Here is a 20,707-nt window from a genome sequence, read left to right as displayed (position 1 = left end):
AAAACAAAAAAAAAAAACGTTACATGATCAAATCAACGGCCCTAATAACAGCGATTTGATTTTCCATCCCCCGTCTATATATAACCAAAGATGAAAAAAAGAGCATGTGATCAATAAGTATATATATGTACGGAAAAAAGTATTCAACAAGTATTTTGGCGCTTGATCATGGAGCCACTAAACGCTAAAAACTACATCTACTTATAGCAAACTCCAGTACTTGCACTGTCTGTCAATGCAGACGGCGTGCCTTGTTGAAAAAATTCCCATTTCCATGTAAACCCAATTAACCAATCCCTCCTTATTATTTTTATTCTTTGACCCATCTTCTTATTTTTTTTTTCATTTCCATCTAAACTTAAAAAGAAGGTAAATATCGGTTAACGAAAATCGAAATTTCAGTTTATTTCAAGTACGTTCTCTTCATGTGTGTTGGAGTGATTTAAGGGATTTGGGTATTTGATTTTTGAACAGAATGGGAGGTGGAAGGAATAGCAGTACAGCTGCAAGGAGTCTTGGTGGTGTTATATTTGGTTGTACTCATTCTACTATGAAAGAGTGCCTCTCGAATCTTGTGTTTGGTTTGTATTTTTATCTTTCACAACTGCATTTTAGACCATCTCATTTGGTTCTGTAACTCGACTTTGTTCCCGTGCTTGTCAAATGATTTGCTTCACATCATTTTTCTTTGAAACATGTTAATATGGGCAGGTTTACCAGCTGTACACTTGTCATATATCCAAAACATTTGGCCAGGGATGCCTATATTCTTATTCAATTATAGTGATAGGAAATTGCATGGCATTTTTGAGGCAGCGACTCATGGAAAGATGAATATCAACCCATATGGATGGACTGAAAATGGTTCTGGTAAAACTCACTATCCTGCACAGGTATCAACCTCCCATATATTTTTTCTTTTCTTTACTGATATGCCTATATTTTCTCATACTTTTTATGGACAACCAATGCCAGATATTTTCTGATTACACCATATTTACTTTTCCAAGGTCCGTGTTCGTATTCGAAAGCAATGCCAATCTTTGTCTGAAGAGCAGTACAAGAAAGTTATACACGATAACTACTATGACAATGTCCACTTTCGGTTTGAGCTGGACCAGATACAAACCAGTAAACTTATTTTTCTTTTTGAGTCATCACCTATGTCTAGCTCCACTGCTACGTTCTCTTATAATGTACCCATTAGAAAATCTTTTCAAGGAGCAGTTCCCATTCCTGAGACAAGAAAGGAAGATCGAGTGTTAAAGAAGTTAGGACCACAGGAAGATTCTTCCCAAATTTTGAATACAGAATCTGGATTTCCAGCAGAATCACCTCGTCCTATAAAATGGATATCTCTTTTCAGAGAGACCTCTGATTCTGATGCAAGAAGTGATGACGAAGGTATAAAGCCACTGGTTTCAGAAGCCAGTTGGGAGGAAGAAAGCGTTGTGTACATAAATGGGTCCAATACAAATCCAGCGCCTTCTGGAGTTACTACTTGTTGGGACGAAGGAGAAGGGCCTTCGGGTATCTCTTGTTGGGCTGATGAAACATGGTCTTCAGGCGATCTTACTGGTTGGGATGATGAAGAAACAGGTCCTTCATGCAGTCCTACTTTTTCAGATGAAGAATCACGGCCTTCAGGTGTTACTCCTTGGGATGAAGAAAAGCAGATCTCTGGGACACAATTAGATAAAGAAGCAACTGAAGATGAAGAGGAACGCATCTTCTCTAAGCTGAAACAAATGACTCTTGACAGAGAAAATTCAAACTCGGAGGCACACACTGGAGATGCCTGTGTTCCTTGCGGAAGGGACTACACTCGTATGGAGGAGGAACATTCTCCTGCAGCACCCTCAGAACCTGAGTAAGTACGAAGACTTCTCCATTAGTTGTAGATCGGGTGATTAAGGTAGGAGCAATGTGTCTACTGTAAGCTGAAACAATTGGCTTTTGACAGAGAAAACTTGAATGAGGAACAAGCAGAAAATCTTTCTAATCCTTGTCGGACGGGCAACTCACAGTTGGATGAATGTTCTCCTGCATTTGTTCCTTGTGAGAGAGACTACCCACATATGGAGGATGAACATTGTCCTGCAACACCTTCAAAGCCTGAGTAAGTAAAAGCATATCTCCATTGTAGTAGATTGGATAATTAAGGTAGGGGAAATGCATCTATTGTAAGCTGAAGCAATTACCTTTTGTCAGGGAAAACTTGAATCTGGAGGAACAAGCAGAAAATCTTTTTATCTCTTGTAGGACGGACAGCTCAAAGTTGGATGAATGTTCATCTGCAACACCTTCAGCATCTGATAAGTATGAAGTTGTCTTATTAATTCATCTGGCATTCTATCTATAATATATTTGGTAATTTAGGTTGGAGGGACACATTTATCCTTAGCCAGAACAATTACCTTTTGACAGGGAAGACTCAAATTCTGGTGAACGTTTAGAAGATTGTGAGATGGACAACTCACGTTTGGAGGATGCAGGTTCTCCTACAGCACCTTCAACACCAGAGAAGTAAGAAGTTGTCTCCATTCACTCATCCGAAATTCAAGCTGTAATAGATTAGGTAATTTTGGCCGCAAGAACTAATTTACTATAAGCTGAAATATTTGGCTTCTGACAGAGAAAGTTCGGATTCAGAGGAGCAACCAGAAGGTTATGAGATGGACAACTCAAATTTGGAGAATGCACCATCTCCACGTTCAGGATCGGAAAAGTATGGAGATGTCTCTTAACCTATCTGACATTTAATCTGTAATTGATTGGGTATGTAAGATAGGAAAACGAGCTCATTGTATGCTGAAACAATTGGCTATTGGCAGGGAAAATTTGAACTCTGATGAACAAACAGAAGATGATTTTGCTACTTGTGGGACAGACAACTCACAATTGGAAAATGTCTGTTCTCCTGCTGCACTCTTAGCATCTGAGAAGTGCGAAGATCTATCCACTAAGTCATCTAACATTCAATCTGTAATATTTCAGGTAAATAAGGTTTTTGACTCTCTTGATTTTCTTGGAATCTAATATTTTTCTCTTTTTAGTTGGATGCTTGCTCGTTATTTTCTCAAGACAATTTAATTTAATGTTTTCGTGCAGTTGAAGCAAGAACTGGAAGAGGTAAAGGCTATTTCGATGGGCCAGCATAAGAAAACCAGCGCAATGGAGAAAAAGCTGGTATATCTGCTGAACATATTAAATTTATTCTATAACTTTCTAGAGTACTGTTACACTACCTTGTAATGTTGGTATCGGCAAATGTGCTTTGAATCTCAAAGAGGTTTCCTTCAGCTTTTTTATTGTTGTTGAATTTGTCTTGAGGTGGATCCATTGTCACTCTGTCTATAACTCCAAGTAATATGGCCAACAGTTATTCTATCCTTAACTTTTTTTCCTACCTAGGTTTTCTATCTACTTATTGATAATCATTGATTTGTCTCGAGACACTGCCTGCGTGTATTCCAATGCAAATCAACGAATATGCCTGTAGGGAGTAGAAAAAGTAGGTAGAAAAAATAGGTGGGTGTAGAAGTGCTGTATTGCCAATTGTTATACTATTAATATATAACTGAACTACATAGTCAGAAGATTCTTCTGTGAATTTCAAAAAGTTCAGGTTACCCTCTAAACAAAGACTACTTGATTGTGTATGTTTACACGCAGTCTCCCGGTTCTGTTGTACCTATTGGTGATTTATTTCCCTGCATCTGACAGACCCTGATTATGGATGTCTTGCATCTCTTTCATTAGTCAGGGATTTCTTTATTCTTGTGGTTGTGCATTAGTATAAATCATGATTTTGGATGTAGTGCATCTGATTTTCTTATGCATACCATATGGTGGTGACTGGTGATAAGAGAACTCAGAACTTAACTTAATATTGTCAATTATATCTTCTATAAAAATTAGGTATTTTGTAAAAAGTTTATCTATCAAAGATTATGCTCAATTTTAGCTTTAGCCATTTTGAGCATGCTGAGAATCTGAGATTACATATGCTCCACTAACCTGTGGTCACTTATACTTGGTTCTGTTTTGTAAGTTTTCATTTTTCTAGTTCTATAGCCCTTTTATCTGTACGGCCACTATTATTTCATTAGAGATACTCTAATAATTTCAATACTGTAGTTCATTGAATGACCGCTTTTTTTCTAAGTCAAATGGACAGAGATACAGAGTGTCGGACATGGTGACCTATATGAAGTCGGACACAGGGACACAGCTAATTAAAAAAGAATATGATTACTATTCTTTAGGTACACAAACTAGTTCTTGGGCCCAGGACCTTACAAAAGCGCCTCTATACAAATAAATAACTGTGAAAGTGGCATCTCGTGAAGTTGTAACCATGTTAATAGATTATTTTCTCAGTATTTTAAGGTATAGAAGAAACCCTAGTTTGAACTCGTATGCACAATGTGTCTGTGTGTCCAACACGGGTGTCTGTGTGTCTGACATGGATATTTTTAAGAATATGAAGTGTTCATGTTACTTAGCTTTCTTTTTTCTTCTCTTTAGTTTTGCACTGGAGTTAGTGGAGACTCTTGCTGCTTGGTAATTGTATTAATGGAAAATTAGCAAGGAATACTTCTTTGTGAATAACTACATATAAGTGTTTGTGTCTAGTGCTTTTATTTGTTGTTCTTGATTGCATTTGAAACTAATATTAATGGGCTTGTCAGGATTATTCAGAGGCTCTGGTTCAACAGTTAAGACAGCGTGTTATGTTGTTGGAATCTCATTTGCCTTCAGCAGCTGGTGTCGTGTCAAGGGATTCATGTAGTATTGAAAAGATGACAGAGCAATTTGATAAGTCTCGTTTGGGTAATGATGAGCTGATTTTTATAATGGGAGGATATGATGGTGTCTCTTGGTTGCCAACTGTGGATTGCTATTCACCTTCTGAAGACATTGTAAGAACCCTCACGCCAATGAGCTCTGTGAGATCATATGCCTCAGCAGCAGTGCTGAATGGTCTCATTTACAACTTTGGCGGTTGGAATGGTTACTCTGGCCTGTGGTATGACACAGGTATTAGCTTTGTTCTTTTATCAAATCTTAGATATTCTGTTTTCCTGCTTTTTAAGGAAGTGACCCTTGCGTTTTTCATGTTTGTAGCTGAATGTTACAATCCATTGAGTAACGAGTGGCACTCTTGTCCTCCAATGCGTGAGAAAAAAGGATGCCTAGCAAGTGCGTGTCTGAATAATAAGATATATGCAGTTGGTGGTGGAAATGGGATAGACTGTTTCAAGGAGGTTGAGATGTTTGACCCAGTGCTTGGGAGGTGGATTCCTACCCAGTCAATGTTTCAAAAGGTATTAATCTTTATTCTTGTGGTTGGAAATGATGGACAATGGTATTGGACTGTGTGAAGTGTGGATGTGTGAAAGCCCAAGCTTTCAAATATCTGCTTTGAGATAATTGACGTCTTTCTGGTATTAATCAAATACTACTGCTTGGTTGATGTAGTACATTTTTTATCTTTTGGCTACGCCCAATATGGAAAACCAATATAAAGACCTTATGATATATAAACCAAGTTCGCTTATACTATCAATTAAGATTGACTTATTTTAGGTTACTTCAGTAAGTTACCTGAGTAACAGCCAGAAACTCTGATTTGGTACTAATGTAAGACGCGTGTTTAGTATGCAACTACTTGGCGAGTCTTGCTTGACAGATTGAGTTTTGTTTTTTTACACGACTTGGATCCTCACATGTAGGAAGAGAGCTCAAATCAAAGCTGAAGTTACTCAATCAGTATCTCTCCCCACATTAAAAAAAAAAGACATGTTCATACTCATATGTAGCACAAGTAGGAAGTTAAAAATTAGTTATGAAAAACCAATATATGCATTGAAGATGTAGTTTTAACATCGGTCATGTTTGTCCTACTCCATTGTGACAATTTAAAACCAGGATATCGTATTTGTGGCCAGTATTCTGTATTCAAGTAGGACTTCACCTTTGTGGGGAAATAACATATTTCTTAAAGAAATCATAAGGTATTTCTTTTAGTATGTTAACAGAGTTTAGTTGCCCAAAGTTTGAAAGGTAGAAGGTTTTTTTTTATCCTTTTAACTGTTAGCATTGCCATCTCTTTCAGCCAACCAATGCGATTCTTTGCCAGAAAGGACATGATTTAGCAATAATTTCCTCATTTGATCATCTTGGTCCTCCTTGTGCCAATAACCTTCTTCTATTTCCATTTTTTCAGTAATGAACCCTTTTCATTTGTATTCAGTAAAATAGTTTGCTCGGGTCTCAATATCTATTATTGTTATCTTTTCTTTGTTTTGACTGCATTTGCGTACTTTTGGAAGAATTCAGTGAAGTCTTGGACGTAGGTGCCAAGTTGATTCTTGCATATGAATAAGTTTGAGTTAACAGACCAATTTTCTGTTTTACATGTTGTTGACAATATCTTGCAGACAGAATGTAGTGTTGGTCCAAAATCTGCACTACCTTGTACTCTATTTGGGTGCGCAGTTCATGCAAGGTGTAATGTGCAGCTCACTTTTATTCATTTATAGTTTTTCTTTCTAAATTTGGTTAGTATACGGGAAACTTCGATGCAACTATTAGTCAGTGGGACTGAAGAGACAAGGCTGCTTACTATGAATTTTCACTGCCTTGATTTTATTTTTTTCTGGTTTTGTAGAAGTCTTTTTGAGACGAAGAGTCTTAAAAATTTGGTTAGGAATACAAACTTATTTTAACATTTTGCATGTTATAATGTAGAGATGGATTTCTCTAGACTATTGTAATTGTGGTCGGATTGGTTTAGATAGTGTTCCATGGTGGTCCTCTGGGCTAAGGAGCACCTAACCTCCACTCTTTTAGGTTTTTGTTATCTGTTCCGAGAAATCCTATGATCACTGATATCAGTGCTGAATCTTATGTGTTTTAGTTTTCTAGGTAGATGCTCTGAGAAAAGCTTTGATAATCAAACTATATAGTTTCTCACATAGTTTCTGACTTTCTGTGGCATTAGGCCAAACAGAGTATCTGATCATGTGGAGCACATTCAGCCTTGCCAAGAAATAGGCCAGTAAGAATATTCACCTGGGTAACTATTTATGGGAGAAGGGCGATTTGCAGTAAAAGTAATTAAAACTTCTGAAGTACTTTTGGAAATGCAGATGATTTAGGTGTACACTGGATTCATCCCAAGTGTCCCTCTATGATGCAAGAAGTAGATGCACTTATATTTTTAACTTTGGGTGGGTGACACACTTGTAGAGGATAATCATACCATAGTAATGCACATTTCCGATTTCTGTCAAGACCTGTACAAGTAACCTTATAGATGATAGGAAGTGATAATCTTGGCTTGCTGTTTTTTTAGATGATTGAAAGTTTTTCTAGATCCTATTCTTCACTTGTTTAGGGAAAAGGCTGACTATTATAGGTTCCTTCACTATTAAAGCAGAGGTGGAGTTCCCTGTTCTTGAGGGTGAAAATTTTCATGCTAAGTTACATTGACACTGAAACGTGTGTCCGTATCCAACAGGGATACGAAGTGTTAGACACAACGAAACATATAATAATGTCCCTGTCGTGTCCGACACACAGACACGTTGATGCGTCTCAGACACAGATTATGTTTAAAATATAGCGTGTCCATATGTAACATAGTTTTCTTGCTATTCGTAGACTTGGTGGGGATAAGGCTCCAATGGGTTTCCACTACTATTCTACCAGGGATGTTTGGCATTTTTTGAGGATGACTTGATAATTGATCAACAAAATCCAAGACAAGTACTACTTGATTTGCACCTAAACACTGCCTTTACCATACTCATGCCTAAGAAAAAAGTTCCTTAGTTGCATTCTCCATCTAACTATATACGCAAGTCTAGTCATCTAATAAGAGATTCTGGTTAAATGGAAACCAACCTCTCGCATCGAAAAATTATAGTGCATATGAAAATTGTGGAATTCTGTTTAATGACTTGTATTGGAGGATTTAACATTGATTACATTGGCCCAAGGTTTTCCAAAGTCTTCTTTAAGATTCTCATCTGTAGGTGGGATTTTCATAATCTCATGTGATAGGAATCTTAAGTTTTGGAGGCCTTTTTATTCTCCTTGGAGTTTGTGTTCTCCTTTGTTTATTGATAAAAAAGTCACGAACGTTTTAAATAAGAATACAACTGAATATGAGCAAAAGAGATATACTCAAAAGCTCCGTTGTTTTTGTTGTGAGAGCATGACTAATCTTCAAATTTTCATGTTCCATATACGAACAGCATCCATCTTATGTGACTTATATTTTCCAGCCAGCATTTTGTCTCTGCAGGCTTAACATGTTAAGACTAAAATTCTTCCTTCTCATTGTATCAGTTTTGTGAAGTCTTGTTATTGTCCTTTTGTTATGAATTAGGTTCTATAGAACTTGCTGTTCTTGAAGCTCAAATATTTATTATTTAGTTAGTCGCTCTCATTGTTGGAGCAATCTTTTTTTACATAATGATTTGACTCGAGGAAGAATTTTTTTATTCTACTTGCTCATTTCTTGTTTAAGAAAACTCTGGGGTTTTTTATACGCTAAGATGTTTCTTGTGCTTTTGCAGCGGTTTGCTTCAGCTGCAGCAGAGCTTGATGGTGTGCTTTATATAGTTGGTGGATATGATGGCAACACTTACTTGAAGTAAGCCCATTTCCTTTTCATTCAGTTCCAAGATTATTATGTTTGTCAAGTTCACTGAAATTTTCCAAAACTTCTCTATCAACAACCCTACATAGGGATTAGGGACGACATCTTGCCAGATACACTCACCATGCTCACGCTTGGATGATGAGTACAGGCTACTTACTGGTAGAGTTCATCCTCCCGGTTGTGGTCATCCTAAAAAAATGTTACCTCATCTTATAACTTCTAACAGCATCAAAATGGGTTTGCAAATCTTAAATTATTGATTTTTGTTATAATGTTAGAACTCTTTTAAAAGGTTATCAATGATAACTATTTTTTCTTCAGATACTGATCTTCGTCGAGAACAGATAGCCTTCATTAATGTTAATTGGAATGTGGGGTGTGGTTATGCATGTGTGTGCACATACATAACTAGTCAGAGCCCATACCTCTGGGCGCATTTTTATGTATGAATCATGTTATACCTCATCCGTCCTGCAGAGATGGTTGCATACATCAGCATGTGCTGTTTCTCTTTCTTTTTCATTTGTACCTCCAGTCAAATGGTTTCTCCCATATCAGAACTAATAGGGTAGTAAAAGTATATTTATGCTATCGAATATGAGAAGAAGAAGAAAATCTGGAGAAAAATAGAGAAAAGACTATACGGCCTTAGTTAGTTTCGACCTTCTCTCTCACATCTTTATATAGAAAAATAAAAAAGTCTAACTGTCACTTTCAGGGGGAGGGGGGAATGGCCCAACTGTCCCTTACAACTCTAACAGAAGTCATACACAACTTTTCTCCTTTGTTTTCCTTTTCTTTTGCCTTAGACATTATTGCGATTAGATTTTATGTTGGCGCTATTTTTAAAAGTTTGTGGTTTTCGTCACCGCAAATAAAACACTCCTACCTGTAAACATAAAGCATGTGGAAAGCAAAGTGAAAACGGGAAGTTTTAGAGAAAGATTAAACGAACAGTAGAACAAAAAAATATTGTTAGAGAACTCCTACCTGTTTAGTATTCAAGTTGCAATTAGTAATTAAACTGAATCAATCACAAGGCTTCTTGGGAGATCCAATCTCTGCTGCTTAACTCAATCCTAGTACTGATGCAGATCGGCTGAGCGGTTTGATCCTAGGGAAGCTTCCTGGTCTAAGCTTCAAAGCATGAACACAAGCAGGGGGAGTCACACCTTGACTGCCTTTAAAGGAAAATTGTAAGTTTGTTTTGTTTTCCTTCTAGATGTCTGATCAGAATTTCTCATTATTGCATATGCTGATAACTTTTGTCCTCGTTCATTTAAATTCTTGTGAGACGAGAGCCATGATCCTTGAGTATCACTCAGATTTCCCATATGGAGGGGATGAGTATTTTGGCAATTTCAATTGATACTTTTAATTATTTCACTATTTTATCTATCTATCTATATAAAAATACGAGTGTCTGACATGGTGAAATATAAAAAATTGAGGTATATCATGTACAATATGTGTGCGATATGTGTCCGACATGGACACGTGGATGCGTATTCGACACGGATTATTTTTAAATTATGGATATGTTGTCTTCCTTGCGCAAAAATGGGTTCATTTGGAAATTTCTAAAGATGTCAGAAGAGGGTTGCAAAATAATCAATTATTGGCCGTTAAAATAAACTCCCATATATATAATCAATAAAAGTTGATTTTATCAGTATCAAGAGGTTCAAAGAGTAATATTTTTGTTGTGAGACCAGCTTCTTTGCTGGCTGCCAGAATCTCTTTTGTGACTTTACATTTGGTACATAAATCTAATGTATGAGCTGGGCCTCATCTATATATAAACATCTTGCTCATTTTCTTTAATATATTTTTAGAATGTATAATATATATATATATATCTTGCTCTCATTTTTCATTTAACCAGAGTTTGCTTGATTATTTTTTTTGGATATGTTGTCTTCCTTTGCTAAAAAATGGGTTCATTTGGAAATTTCTAAAGATGTAGGGTTGCAAAATAATATATATATTAAAATAAATATATATATATCAATAAAATGATTTTATATATATAGGTTAAATATATATTTTTGTTATGAGACCAGCTTCTTTGCTGGCTGCCAGAATTCAATTTGGATTCTAATGTATGAGCTGGGCCTCATCTTGAAAAGTATATATATTAGTGTCATACATCTTGCTCATTTTCTTTAACCAGAGCTTGCTTGATTTTGTAGAATGTATAATATATATATATATATATATATATATATATACATGTGCTCATTCTAGATTCACATGCCTCATCGTGTTTTATTTGTTTAGATATGCTCTGGGTGGTTATGATGGAAATGCATATGTTCCCAGCATTGAAGTTTTTGATCCTTGCATGGGCTCGTGGCTGGCAGGCGATGAAATGAAGCAGTCTAGGGGATATTTTGTTGCGCCAGTCATTGGAGAGGCAATTTATGCAATTGGAGGGCAGACCGAGGGAAACAACATGGTGGATGCGGTCTTATTCTATCCCAAGTGTTTATTGGAGATATTATTGTATTCATTTCGAAGTGACTACTAAATTTATTAATGTAATGACAGGTTGAGACATATAGGATAGGCCATGGTTGGTCGGTAAGCAAGTTAAAGGGCATCGGAAAAAGGTGTTTCTTCTCTGCCATCCTTCATTAAGTTGCAGTGGTATGAATTTGTTTTTGTGGAGCTAATGAAGTCTAGCCTCAGCTGGCTGATCTAGTTTCCTGAGTTAATCAGCCTTGTGCTCGGACTGGTAGTGTACTTGTCAAGAAATGCATTTGCAGTATGATTTTGCAATAGATTGGCATTGAAGGAATAGACTGTTAGGCCATATTGATTATCCAGGAGGATAGATGATTATAACTTTTTTTAAAGTTTTGGCTGATATTTGGAGCAACATCAAATGTGGATAACACTGATGTTTATATTTGTCCACACACTGCAGAGAGCTTTCTTTGTTTTTGTTGATAATAGGGGTCTATTTAAATTTTAAAGGAATAGACTGTTAGAACATACTGATGATCCAGGAGGCTAGATGATTCGAGTTTTTTTTTTGTTTTTGAATTTGGCTGGTACTTTGGGGAACTTCAGACATGGATAGCACTGATGTTTATATTGGCGTACACACTGCAGAGAGTTTATTGTTTTTTGTGTTGATAATAGGGGGCTACTAAAAGAATTCCCAGTAAACTTGTAAGTTTCATTCATGTTTACAGCTCTTTTGAACAACGAAGTGCTGCGTCAATTTGAAAATAGGGTTATGTCTAAAACTCAAACAGTATCAGGCAGGTTACTGTACAGCAGAATGAATGAAAAGGAGGAGAAATGGTCATTGTCATCTGAATAGCCTGAAGTAACGTTTGTATATGTTACAATGGTTGTGTCGTTATGTGTGTCGGGATTATCTGACTAAGAGAAATATTACTTCTGACTGTCTTCTGTGAATTGGCTGTTCGTACATATTCTGTTTTCTTAGGAGATTTAGATTTGAATCTGTAATCACAAGTTTAATTTTTGTAGTATTTAGTTGATCCGACTATCAAAGCTAATGTACATTGGGCACATTAAAATAGTTAAATACAATACAGCCACGATTTGGAGAATTAGTTGGACCTGTTGCTCGAGGAAAGATGCGACGTAGAAGTACGAAGTTTCTGCTTCCACAGGTTGTGTTTCACTGAATTTAGTTTCTATGGAAAATTAGAGATTTCTCCCTCTTTTCTTCCATTCTCACCGGTTCTGTCCTTTAATCTGTTAAATGAATCCTCCTGTCACCAAGTCATCCAAACTAACTCGTTTTTTTTGGTCCTGAATTCGTATCTCAGTGAGAGAGAGAGTGAGAATAATATACAAGCCTCTCCAGTTTTAGGACAGGTGAACGATTTGTCGATTATATTTTGACTTCATTTGTGTATTAGTGTCATCTTGGGGGCAATTGTCGGTTATAGTCCGACTTCATTTTGTATATTGCTGCGAACTTGTGGGCAATCGTTGGTTATAGTCTGACTTCATTTTCAACAGCTAAAAACTACCACATCAAAGAGGTTCATATTCAGTTAAGTTCGTTAGTAGTTTGAACAATTGGATATGGCAACTCCTCTTTTTCTTAACAACCTTAAACCATCATTCAAACCTCCCTCCAAGAACACTTCAAATTCCACCCTCACCACCTCCTCTACTACCAATAACACCAAACACCCATGTCTTGTTCAACTAGAGAAATGCTCCAACATGTCAGACCTCAAACAAATCCATGCTCAAATGTTAAGAACTGGATATTTTTCCCACGTCTTTTACGCTAGCCAAATGATTGCTTTTTGCGCGTTAGAAGACTCCGGTAGCCTTCATTATGGGCGTCTTGTGTTTACTCAGATACCCAATCCCACCCCTTTTATTTGTAATTGCATTATTAGAGGGTACACCAATAAAACCTTACATCAAGAAGCCATTGCTTTTTATAAAGCAATGATCCAAAACGGTCTGTTTCCTGATAACTTCACATTCCCATCATTGTTTAAATCATCTTGTGGGAATTTGAGTGTAGGGAAACAGTTGCATTGTCATTGTGTGAAATTTGGCTTGTCTTTGGATTCTTATATACAGAATACATTAATGTATATGTATTCTAATTGTGGGAGTTTGGTTTCGGCTAGTACGCTTTTTGATAAAATGGTTGAGAAAACTGTGGTTTCTTGGGCAACTATGATTGGTGCTTATGCACAATGGGGTTCTGCTAGTGAAGCAGTTGAGTTGTTTCAAAGGATGGAATATGAGAGTGTAAAACCTAATGAGGTTATTTTGATTAATGTATTGACAGCTTGTGCTAAGGTGAGAAATTTGGAAATGGTACAGTGGATACATAAGTATATGGAAGAGAATGGGATTGGGTTCAATAATGTGGTACTCACCACAGCTCTTATGGATGTTTATTGTAAGTGTGGTTGTGTCTCGCTTGCTCGAGCTTTGTTTGATGAGATGCCTGAAAAGAATTTGTTTTGTTGGAATATATTGATAAATGGACATGTTGAGGATAGTGATTATGAGGAAGCTTTGTCGCTCTTTCGGGAGATGCAACTCAAAGGTATTAGAGTGGACCAAGTGACTATGGTCAGCTTAGTTCTTGCATGCACACATTTAGGTACTCTCGATGTTGGTAAATGGTTGCATGCTTATATTGAGAAGGAAAATATTAAGGTTGATGTGGTCCTAGGTACAGCATTGGTAGACATGTATGCCAAATGCGGAAGTGTAGAGAGCGGATTACAAGTTTTTGAAAAGATGCCCAAAAAAGATATTATGACATGGACGGCCATGATTGTTGGTCTTGCAATGAGTGGGCATGGGAAGAAAGCTTTGAATTTTTTCTATGAGATGCAAAGAAGTGGGTTGAAACCAGATTCTGTGACTTTCGTTGGCGTCTTGGCTGCCTGTAGTCACGCAGGCCTTGTAGATGAAGGGTACGCACAGTTCAATTTTATGTCAATTGTGTATGGGATTTGGCCTAGCATTGAACATTACGGGTGTATGGTTGACATGTTAGGACGTGCTGGCCACATAGCTGAAGCAGAGGATCTGATAGGAGACATGCCTATGGAACCAGATTATTTTGTACTGGGAGGCCTTCTTGGTGCATGCAGGATCTATGGTAACCTTGAGGCTGCAGAGAGAACAGCTCAAAAACTATTGGAACTTGAGCCAGATAATGGAGGAACCTACGTGCTATTGTCTAACATATATAGTTCATTAGGGAAATGGGATGAAGCTAAAAGAACAAGGGAACTCATGAAACAAAGGAACATTAACAAACTACCAGGGTGCAGTTTGATAGAGATGGATGGAGTTGTTCATGAATTTTACAAAGGCGACAAATTGCACCCTCGATCCTCGGAGATTTATGAAATGCTGGAGGATATGATACGCCGCTTAAGAGAAGCTGGACATGTTCCCAACAAATCTGAGGTTTTGATCGACATGGATGAAGAGGAAAAAGAAAATGCTCTTAGCCTTCACAGCGAGAAGTTAGCAATCTCCTTTGGACTCCTAAGTACAGCCATTGGGACACCAATTCGAGTTGTCAAGAACCTTCGTGTATGTAGTGATTGCCACTCTGCTACCAAGATAATCTCCAAAATTTACAACAGGGAGATAATCTTGCATGACAGAAATCGGTTTCATCGTTTCAAGGACGGATTGTGCGCATGCAATGACTTCTGGTGATGTTCATGTACTATTGTTTCTATATTATTCCATGATTATTTTTATCGATCAAGAATTCATTCTCCTTGTAGAGCACGGAACCAACATTTTCCAGTGTATTCTTATTCTATCATGAATTCACTATAACGTTTGTAGAGTTCCCTATCTAGTCGACCTACTAGTCGACTAGTAGAAACATTGTTTTTTTATTAAAATAAACTGTGAAGGTAGGTTGAAATAATGGTTTGGAATGTGTTAGCGCGAGAAGCACCAGTTCTGTTTAGACTTTAGATTGGACTTCTTTTCTTTGATATTTACTGTATCCCTAACCACTTGAAATACCCTTTTCCAGGAGAAGATGGGAATCGAAGGCCTGGCTAGTTGTTAAATTTAGACTGGACTTTTCTATTGGTAAATATAGGAGAGATAGCTTCCAGTTCACTTGTTGTGAAGGACATACTGAATATTGATCGATGGTGCATAGCAGGAAATGCCAATTTATGGCTTATTTGCTAGCAACTGCGGTGTAGCTCTAAGCATCTGGCATTTCTCAAACACAAACCATGATATGATGATAAAACACGACAAAACTTTTTCTAAACTCTAATACTAATTACGGAAGAAAAAAAAAAAAATAAAATAAAAAAAAAAAAAAAAATCCAAATATATATTATAGCTATACCCTCTTGGCTCTATTTTTCAAGGCTTTACAGAGTCTCCAACTTTTTCTAAACTCTAATACTAAAAAAAAAAAAAAAAAAAAAAAAAAAAATCCAAATCTTTAGATATATATTATAGTTATACCTTCACCAATCTATTTTTTGGAGCACTCTAGAGACTCCAATTTTTTCTAAACTCTATTACTAATTATAAAAAAGTAGGATATAAATAAATAAACAATCTCATCTAGAGTTTTACAGAATGTCCATAGCTAATTACGGAAGAAAAAAAACTAAATTGCAAAAAATAATATTTTCAACCAAAAATGATTTTCCTAGAATCCTTACGCTACAAAGAATAGTTTCCACACTAATCTCAGACGAAGTTTAACATAACAAAGTTTCTTTCTAGAAAATGATAATGAAACAATGAAAGAACAAATGAAAAAATGAATTGAGTTGCTTGAACATTTACTTTATGCATTTGTTAACCACACATGTAACTGGAAAAAAAAGAAAAAAAAATAAACTAATCATAAAATAAGTAATAGTATACACCAAAAACAAATAAAATTGTATTGTATGCAATATATATATGGGCATAACAAATAAAGTTGAATCAATTTGAGGTGTAAAATTTAATCATAGTTAAGGATTTCAAAAACCACATGCCACAATAATTACGATATATTCTAATTAAATTTATGAATTTTATAATTTCCAATTTTAGCGGAATAACGAGATTTAGTTAAAACGGATGTTGGCTTAAATAAATTATATAACTATTGATTTAGTTAAAATAGAGGTTGGGCTTAAATAAATCATATACCAAACCAAACCAAAACAAAACAAATTACATGTGGAAAATTAAATTATATAAAAAATAACATCACAAAATATATAATAGCAATTGGAAAAAAAAAAACCCCAATAATAACAAATATTTTCAAATATATATAATACTGCATGAAACTAACGTCAAAGAACAATTATCGAGAAATAGAAAACTAAATGCAAATGTATTGAACTAACCTCAAATAATATTTAACAAGAAATCGCAAATTGGATGCACATGCAAACATTAAACTAATAAACTAATCTTAAAAATTAATTAATAGACAATCAGAATATTGATACAACTGCATTAAACTAACTTCAAAAAATAATTAACAGAAAATCAAAACTTAGATGCAAATACATCAAACTAATACCAACAAATAATTGTCGAAAAATCGGAAACTGGATGCAAATGCATTGAACTAACCCTCAGAGATTAAATGACGAGGAAATCAAAAATTGGATGCAACTGTATTGAACTAACCTAAAAAAAATAACTAAATTGCAAAAAGCAATATTTTCAACCAAAAACAATTTTCCTAAAACCCTTACGCCACAAAGAATAGTTTCCACACTAATCTCAGGTGAAGTTTAACATAACAAAGTTTATTTCTAGAAAATGATAATGAAACTACGAAATAACAAATGAAAAAAATGAATTGAGTTGCTTGAACATTTATTTTATGCATTTGTTAACCACACATGTGACTGGGAAAAAAAAAAAAAAAAAGTAAACTAATCATAAAATAAGTAATATTGTACATTAAAAATAAATAAAATTGTATTGTATACACTATATATATTGGTCTAACAAATAAAGTTGAATCAATTTGAGGTGTAAAATTTAGTCATAGTTAAGGATTTCAAAAACCATAGGCCACAATAATTACGATATATTCTAATTAAATTTATGAATTTTATAATTTCCAATTTTAGCGGAATAACGAGATTCAGTTAAAACGGACGTTGGCTTAAATAATTTATATAACTATTGATTTAGTTAAAGTAGATGTTGGGCTTAAATAAATTATATACCAAACCAAACCAAAACAAATTACATATGGAAAATTAAATTATACAAAAAATAACATCACAAAATATATAATAGCAACTGGAAAAAAAAAAAAAAAAAAAAAAAAAAAAAAAAAAAAAAAAAAAAAACCAATAATAAAGAATATTTTCAAATATATATAATACTGCATGAAACTAACGTCAAAGAACAATTAATGAGAAACAAAAAACTAGATGCAAATACATCAAACTAACCTCAAATAATATTTAACGGGAAATCGAAAATTAGATGCACATGCAAGCATTAAACTAATCTTAAAAATTAATTAATGGACAATTAGAATATTAATACAACTGCATTAAACTAACCTCAAAGAATAAATAACGGGAAATCAAAACTTGAATGCACATACATCAAACTAACACCAACAAATAATTATCGGGAAATCGGAAACTGGATGCAAATGCATTGAACTAACCCTCAGAGATTAAATTACCGGGAAATCGGAAACTGGATGCAACTGTATTGAACTAACATAAAAAAAATAACTATAAATTGGAAACAGGATGCAAATGCGTGAAACTAATCTTTACAAATAATTAACGGGAAACCGAAAACTGGATGCAACTACACTAAACTAATTTCAAAAAATTAATTTGATGCAAATGCATTGAACTAACCTCAAGAAATAATTAATAGAAAATCAGAAATTGGATGCAAATTCATTGAACTAACCTCAAACAATAATTAACGGGAAATCAGAAACTAGATGCAAGTACAACCTCATCGAATAATAAACGAGAAATCGGAAACTGGCCGGATGCAAATGTATTAAACTAATCTAAAAAAATGATTAACGAAAAATCGAAAACTAGATGCAAATGCATTTAACTGAGCTCGAAGAATAATTAGCAGTAAATTGGAAATTGGATGCAAATGCATTAAACTACAGCAAAGAATAATTAACAAGAAATCGGAAACTGGATGCAACTGCATTGAACTAATCTCAAAAAATAAATAACATAAAATCAGAAATTGGATGCAAATGCATTGAACTAACCTCAAAATATATATAGTTGTGTTATATGTTGTGGGAATATCTCGATAAGTATAGTTTTGCATTTAAAACGGTGTTTATCTAATCTTTTTTCGTATAATTGGGAACACCTTGCTATTCAAGTAGCTTCAATATGAATTTTATCTTATTAGACAATTTCATAAAACTTCAATCAAAACTTATTATTAAACAACAAATGAAGTTGAAGGGTTTTATCAATGGCAGTTTTTTTTTTAATAATAGAATACATTGAGGTTTTCATGTTATAAGAAATTTGGATGAATGAGCAATATAATATCTGTATATAATAGTTATGCATATATAGTTGAATATATTTTTTAGAATAATTAATATGACAGGACCCGTTCGTAGATAATCTTTGAAGATCCCACATAGTGAGTCAGGTATATAATTTAAAGAATAATTAACGGAAAATCAGAAACTGGATAATGTTTGATGATCCAATATAGTAAATCAAGCATAATTTATTTTTATGTCATGTTTGCAAAGACACTACATATGGATAAGTAGAAAGTTAATATTACACATCACATTGGATAATTAAAAGAAAATCGAAAGCTGGATTCAAATACATTGAACTGAGCTCAAAGAGTAATTAACGGGAAATTAAAAACTTTATGCAAATGCAATAAACTAAACTAAAAAAGTAATTAATTAGAAATCGGAAACTGGATGCAACTGTATTAAACTAACGTCAGAGAATAACTAATGGGAAATTAGAAATTGGATGCAAATACTTGAAAAATATTTAACAGTAAATCGGAAACGGTATGTAAAAATGCATCAAATAAACTTCAAATAATAATTAACGATGAATCAGAAACTAGATGCAAATGCATTAAACTAACCTCAAAATATAATTAACAGGAAATCAAAAACCAAATGCAACTGCATTGAACTAACCTCATAGAATAATTGACGGGAAATCAGAAACTACATGCAAATACATTAAATTAACCTCAAAGAATAGTTAACGGGAAATCAGAAATCGGATAAAATTGCATCGAACTAATTAAAATCTCAAAGCATAAATAATCATAAATCATAAACTAGATGCAGATGTATTGAACTAACCTTAAAGAGTTATAAATGAAAAATGGAAAGTTATATGCAAATATAATGAACTAATCTAAAGACTAATTAACGAATATAGAAACATAAAAAAATGGATGCAAATGCACTGAACTAACCTCAATGAATAATTAACGGGAAATCATAAATTTGATGCAACTGCATTGAACAAACCTAAAAAAATAATTAACGGAAAATCGAAAACTTGCTGCAAATGCATTAAACTAACCTCGAAAAATAATTAATAGAAAATCAAAAATTGGATACAACTGCATTGAACTAACCTCAAAAAATAATTAACGGAAAATAGAAAACTGGGTGTAACTGCATTAAACTAAAATCATATATTAATTAACAGGCCGGGAAATCAGATATTGGATGCAATATCCTTGATGAATATTTAACGGAAAATCAGAAATTGGATGCAAATGTATTAAAATAACCTTAAAGAATAGTTAACTAAAAATCGAAAACGGATGTAACTACATCGAGCTACCCTCAAAGCATAAATAACCGGAAATTGATTGGAAACTAGATGCGAACTAACTTCGAAAAGTAATTAACGGGAAATCAGAAACTGGATGCAGATGTATTAAACTAATCTCAAAGAGTAATTAATGGAAAATTGGAACCTTAATACAAATGCAATTAACTAATCTCAAAGAGTCATTAACGAAACATTGAAAACTAGATTGAACTGCACTGAATTAATTTTAATGAATAACTAACGGAAAATCTTAAACTTGGTGCAACTGCACTAAACTAACCTCAAATAATAATTAACGGGAAATCAAAAACTTGATACAACTACATTGAATTAATCTCAAAGAATAATTAATGGAAAATCGGAAACTAGATCCAACTACATACATTGAACTAGCCTCAAAGAATAATTAACGTAAAATTAGAAACTTGATGCAAATGTATTGAACTAACCTCGAAATATAGTTGTATTATATATAGGGAGAATATAATATCTCGACAAGTATAGTTTTGCATTTTAAGTAGTACTTATTATAATTATTTTATTATGATTGAGAATGTCTTGCTATTTAAGTAGCTTCAATATCATTTTCGCCACATTGAGCATTTTCACAAAATTTCAATCAAATTTCTATTATTAAACATAACAACCAAAATAAATCGACGGGTTTTACCAAGATTTGGTGCTTTCGTTTGATAGAGAGTGGTGT

At 34.3% G+C, this 20,707-nt stretch overlaps 1 protein-coding gene and 1 pseudogene across 5 annotated transcripts; both read left to right on the top strand.

The window, feature by feature from the left end:
• Positions 1-229: 229 nt before the first annotated feature.
• On the top strand, positions 230-12,106 carry LOC147510651 (uncharacterized). Of its 4 annotated transcripts, none has more exons than XR_015218982.1 (16): positions 230-369; positions 475-581; positions 712-893; positions 1,011-1,870; positions 1,964-2,119; positions 2,212-2,319; positions 2,428-2,526; positions 2,636-2,728; positions 2,835-2,997; positions 3,112-3,189; positions 4,695-5,043; positions 5,131-5,330; positions 8,592-8,668; positions 9,761-9,873; positions 10,958-11,144; positions 11,228-12,106. XR_015218982.1 is itself a non-coding variant. In XM_086602557.1 (16 exons), the coding sequence occupies exons 2-16, from the start codon at positions 476-478 to the stop codon at positions 11,315-11,317; spliced, it is 2,850 nt and encodes a 949-aa protein (XP_086458683.1). In that variant the 5' UTR covers positions 230-369; position 475; the 3' UTR covers positions 11,318-12,106. The 4 variants fall into 4 exon arrangements, 2 of the variants coding, with proteins under 2 accessions (XP_086458683.1, XP_086458684.1); XR_015218981.1 differs by having other exon boundaries at positions 9,772-9,873; positions 11,041-11,144; positions 11,228-11,674; XM_086602557.1 differs by having other exon boundaries at positions 9,772-9,873.
• A 503-nt stretch (positions 12,107-12,609) lies between these two features.
• On the top strand, positions 12,610-15,334 carry LOC147510650 (pentatricopeptide repeat-containing protein At5g06540 pseudogene; annotated as a pseudogene). Its single transcript, XR_015218983.1, has 2 exons — positions 12,610-14,885; positions 15,210-15,334. The product of XR_015218983.1 is annotated as a pentatricopeptide repeat-containing protein At5g06540 pseudogene (transcript).
• The last annotated feature ends 5,373 nt before the right edge of the window (positions 15,335-20,707 follow it).

This window comes from Coptis chinensis, chromosome 3 (assembly GCF_015680905.1).
Source record: "Coptis chinensis isolate HL-2020 chromosome 3, ASM1568090v1, whole genome shotgun sequence".
NCBI classification, from domain to species: Eukaryota; Viridiplantae; Streptophyta; class Magnoliopsida; order Ranunculales; family Ranunculaceae; genus Coptis; species Coptis chinensis.
The sequence above is the reverse complement of the archived record's forward strand: the minus strand, read 5'-3'. Positions and strand labels throughout refer to the sequence as shown.

Bases quoted from the DNA above. Each gene is read 5' to 3' on its own strand.
- LOC147510651 (XM_086602557.1), top strand. From the start codon at position 476: ATGGGAGGTGGAAGGAATAGCAGTACAGCTGCAAGGAGTCTTGGTGGT. The intron at 1,871-1,963 runs GTAAGTACGAAG...GGCTTTTGACAG, and splicing joins GCAGCACCCTCAGAACCTGA to AGAAAACTTGAATGAGGAAC. The intron at 2,998-3,111 runs GTAAATAAGGTT...GTTTTCGTGCAG, and splicing joins TTCAATCTGTAATATTTCAG to TTGAAGCAAGAACTGGAAGA.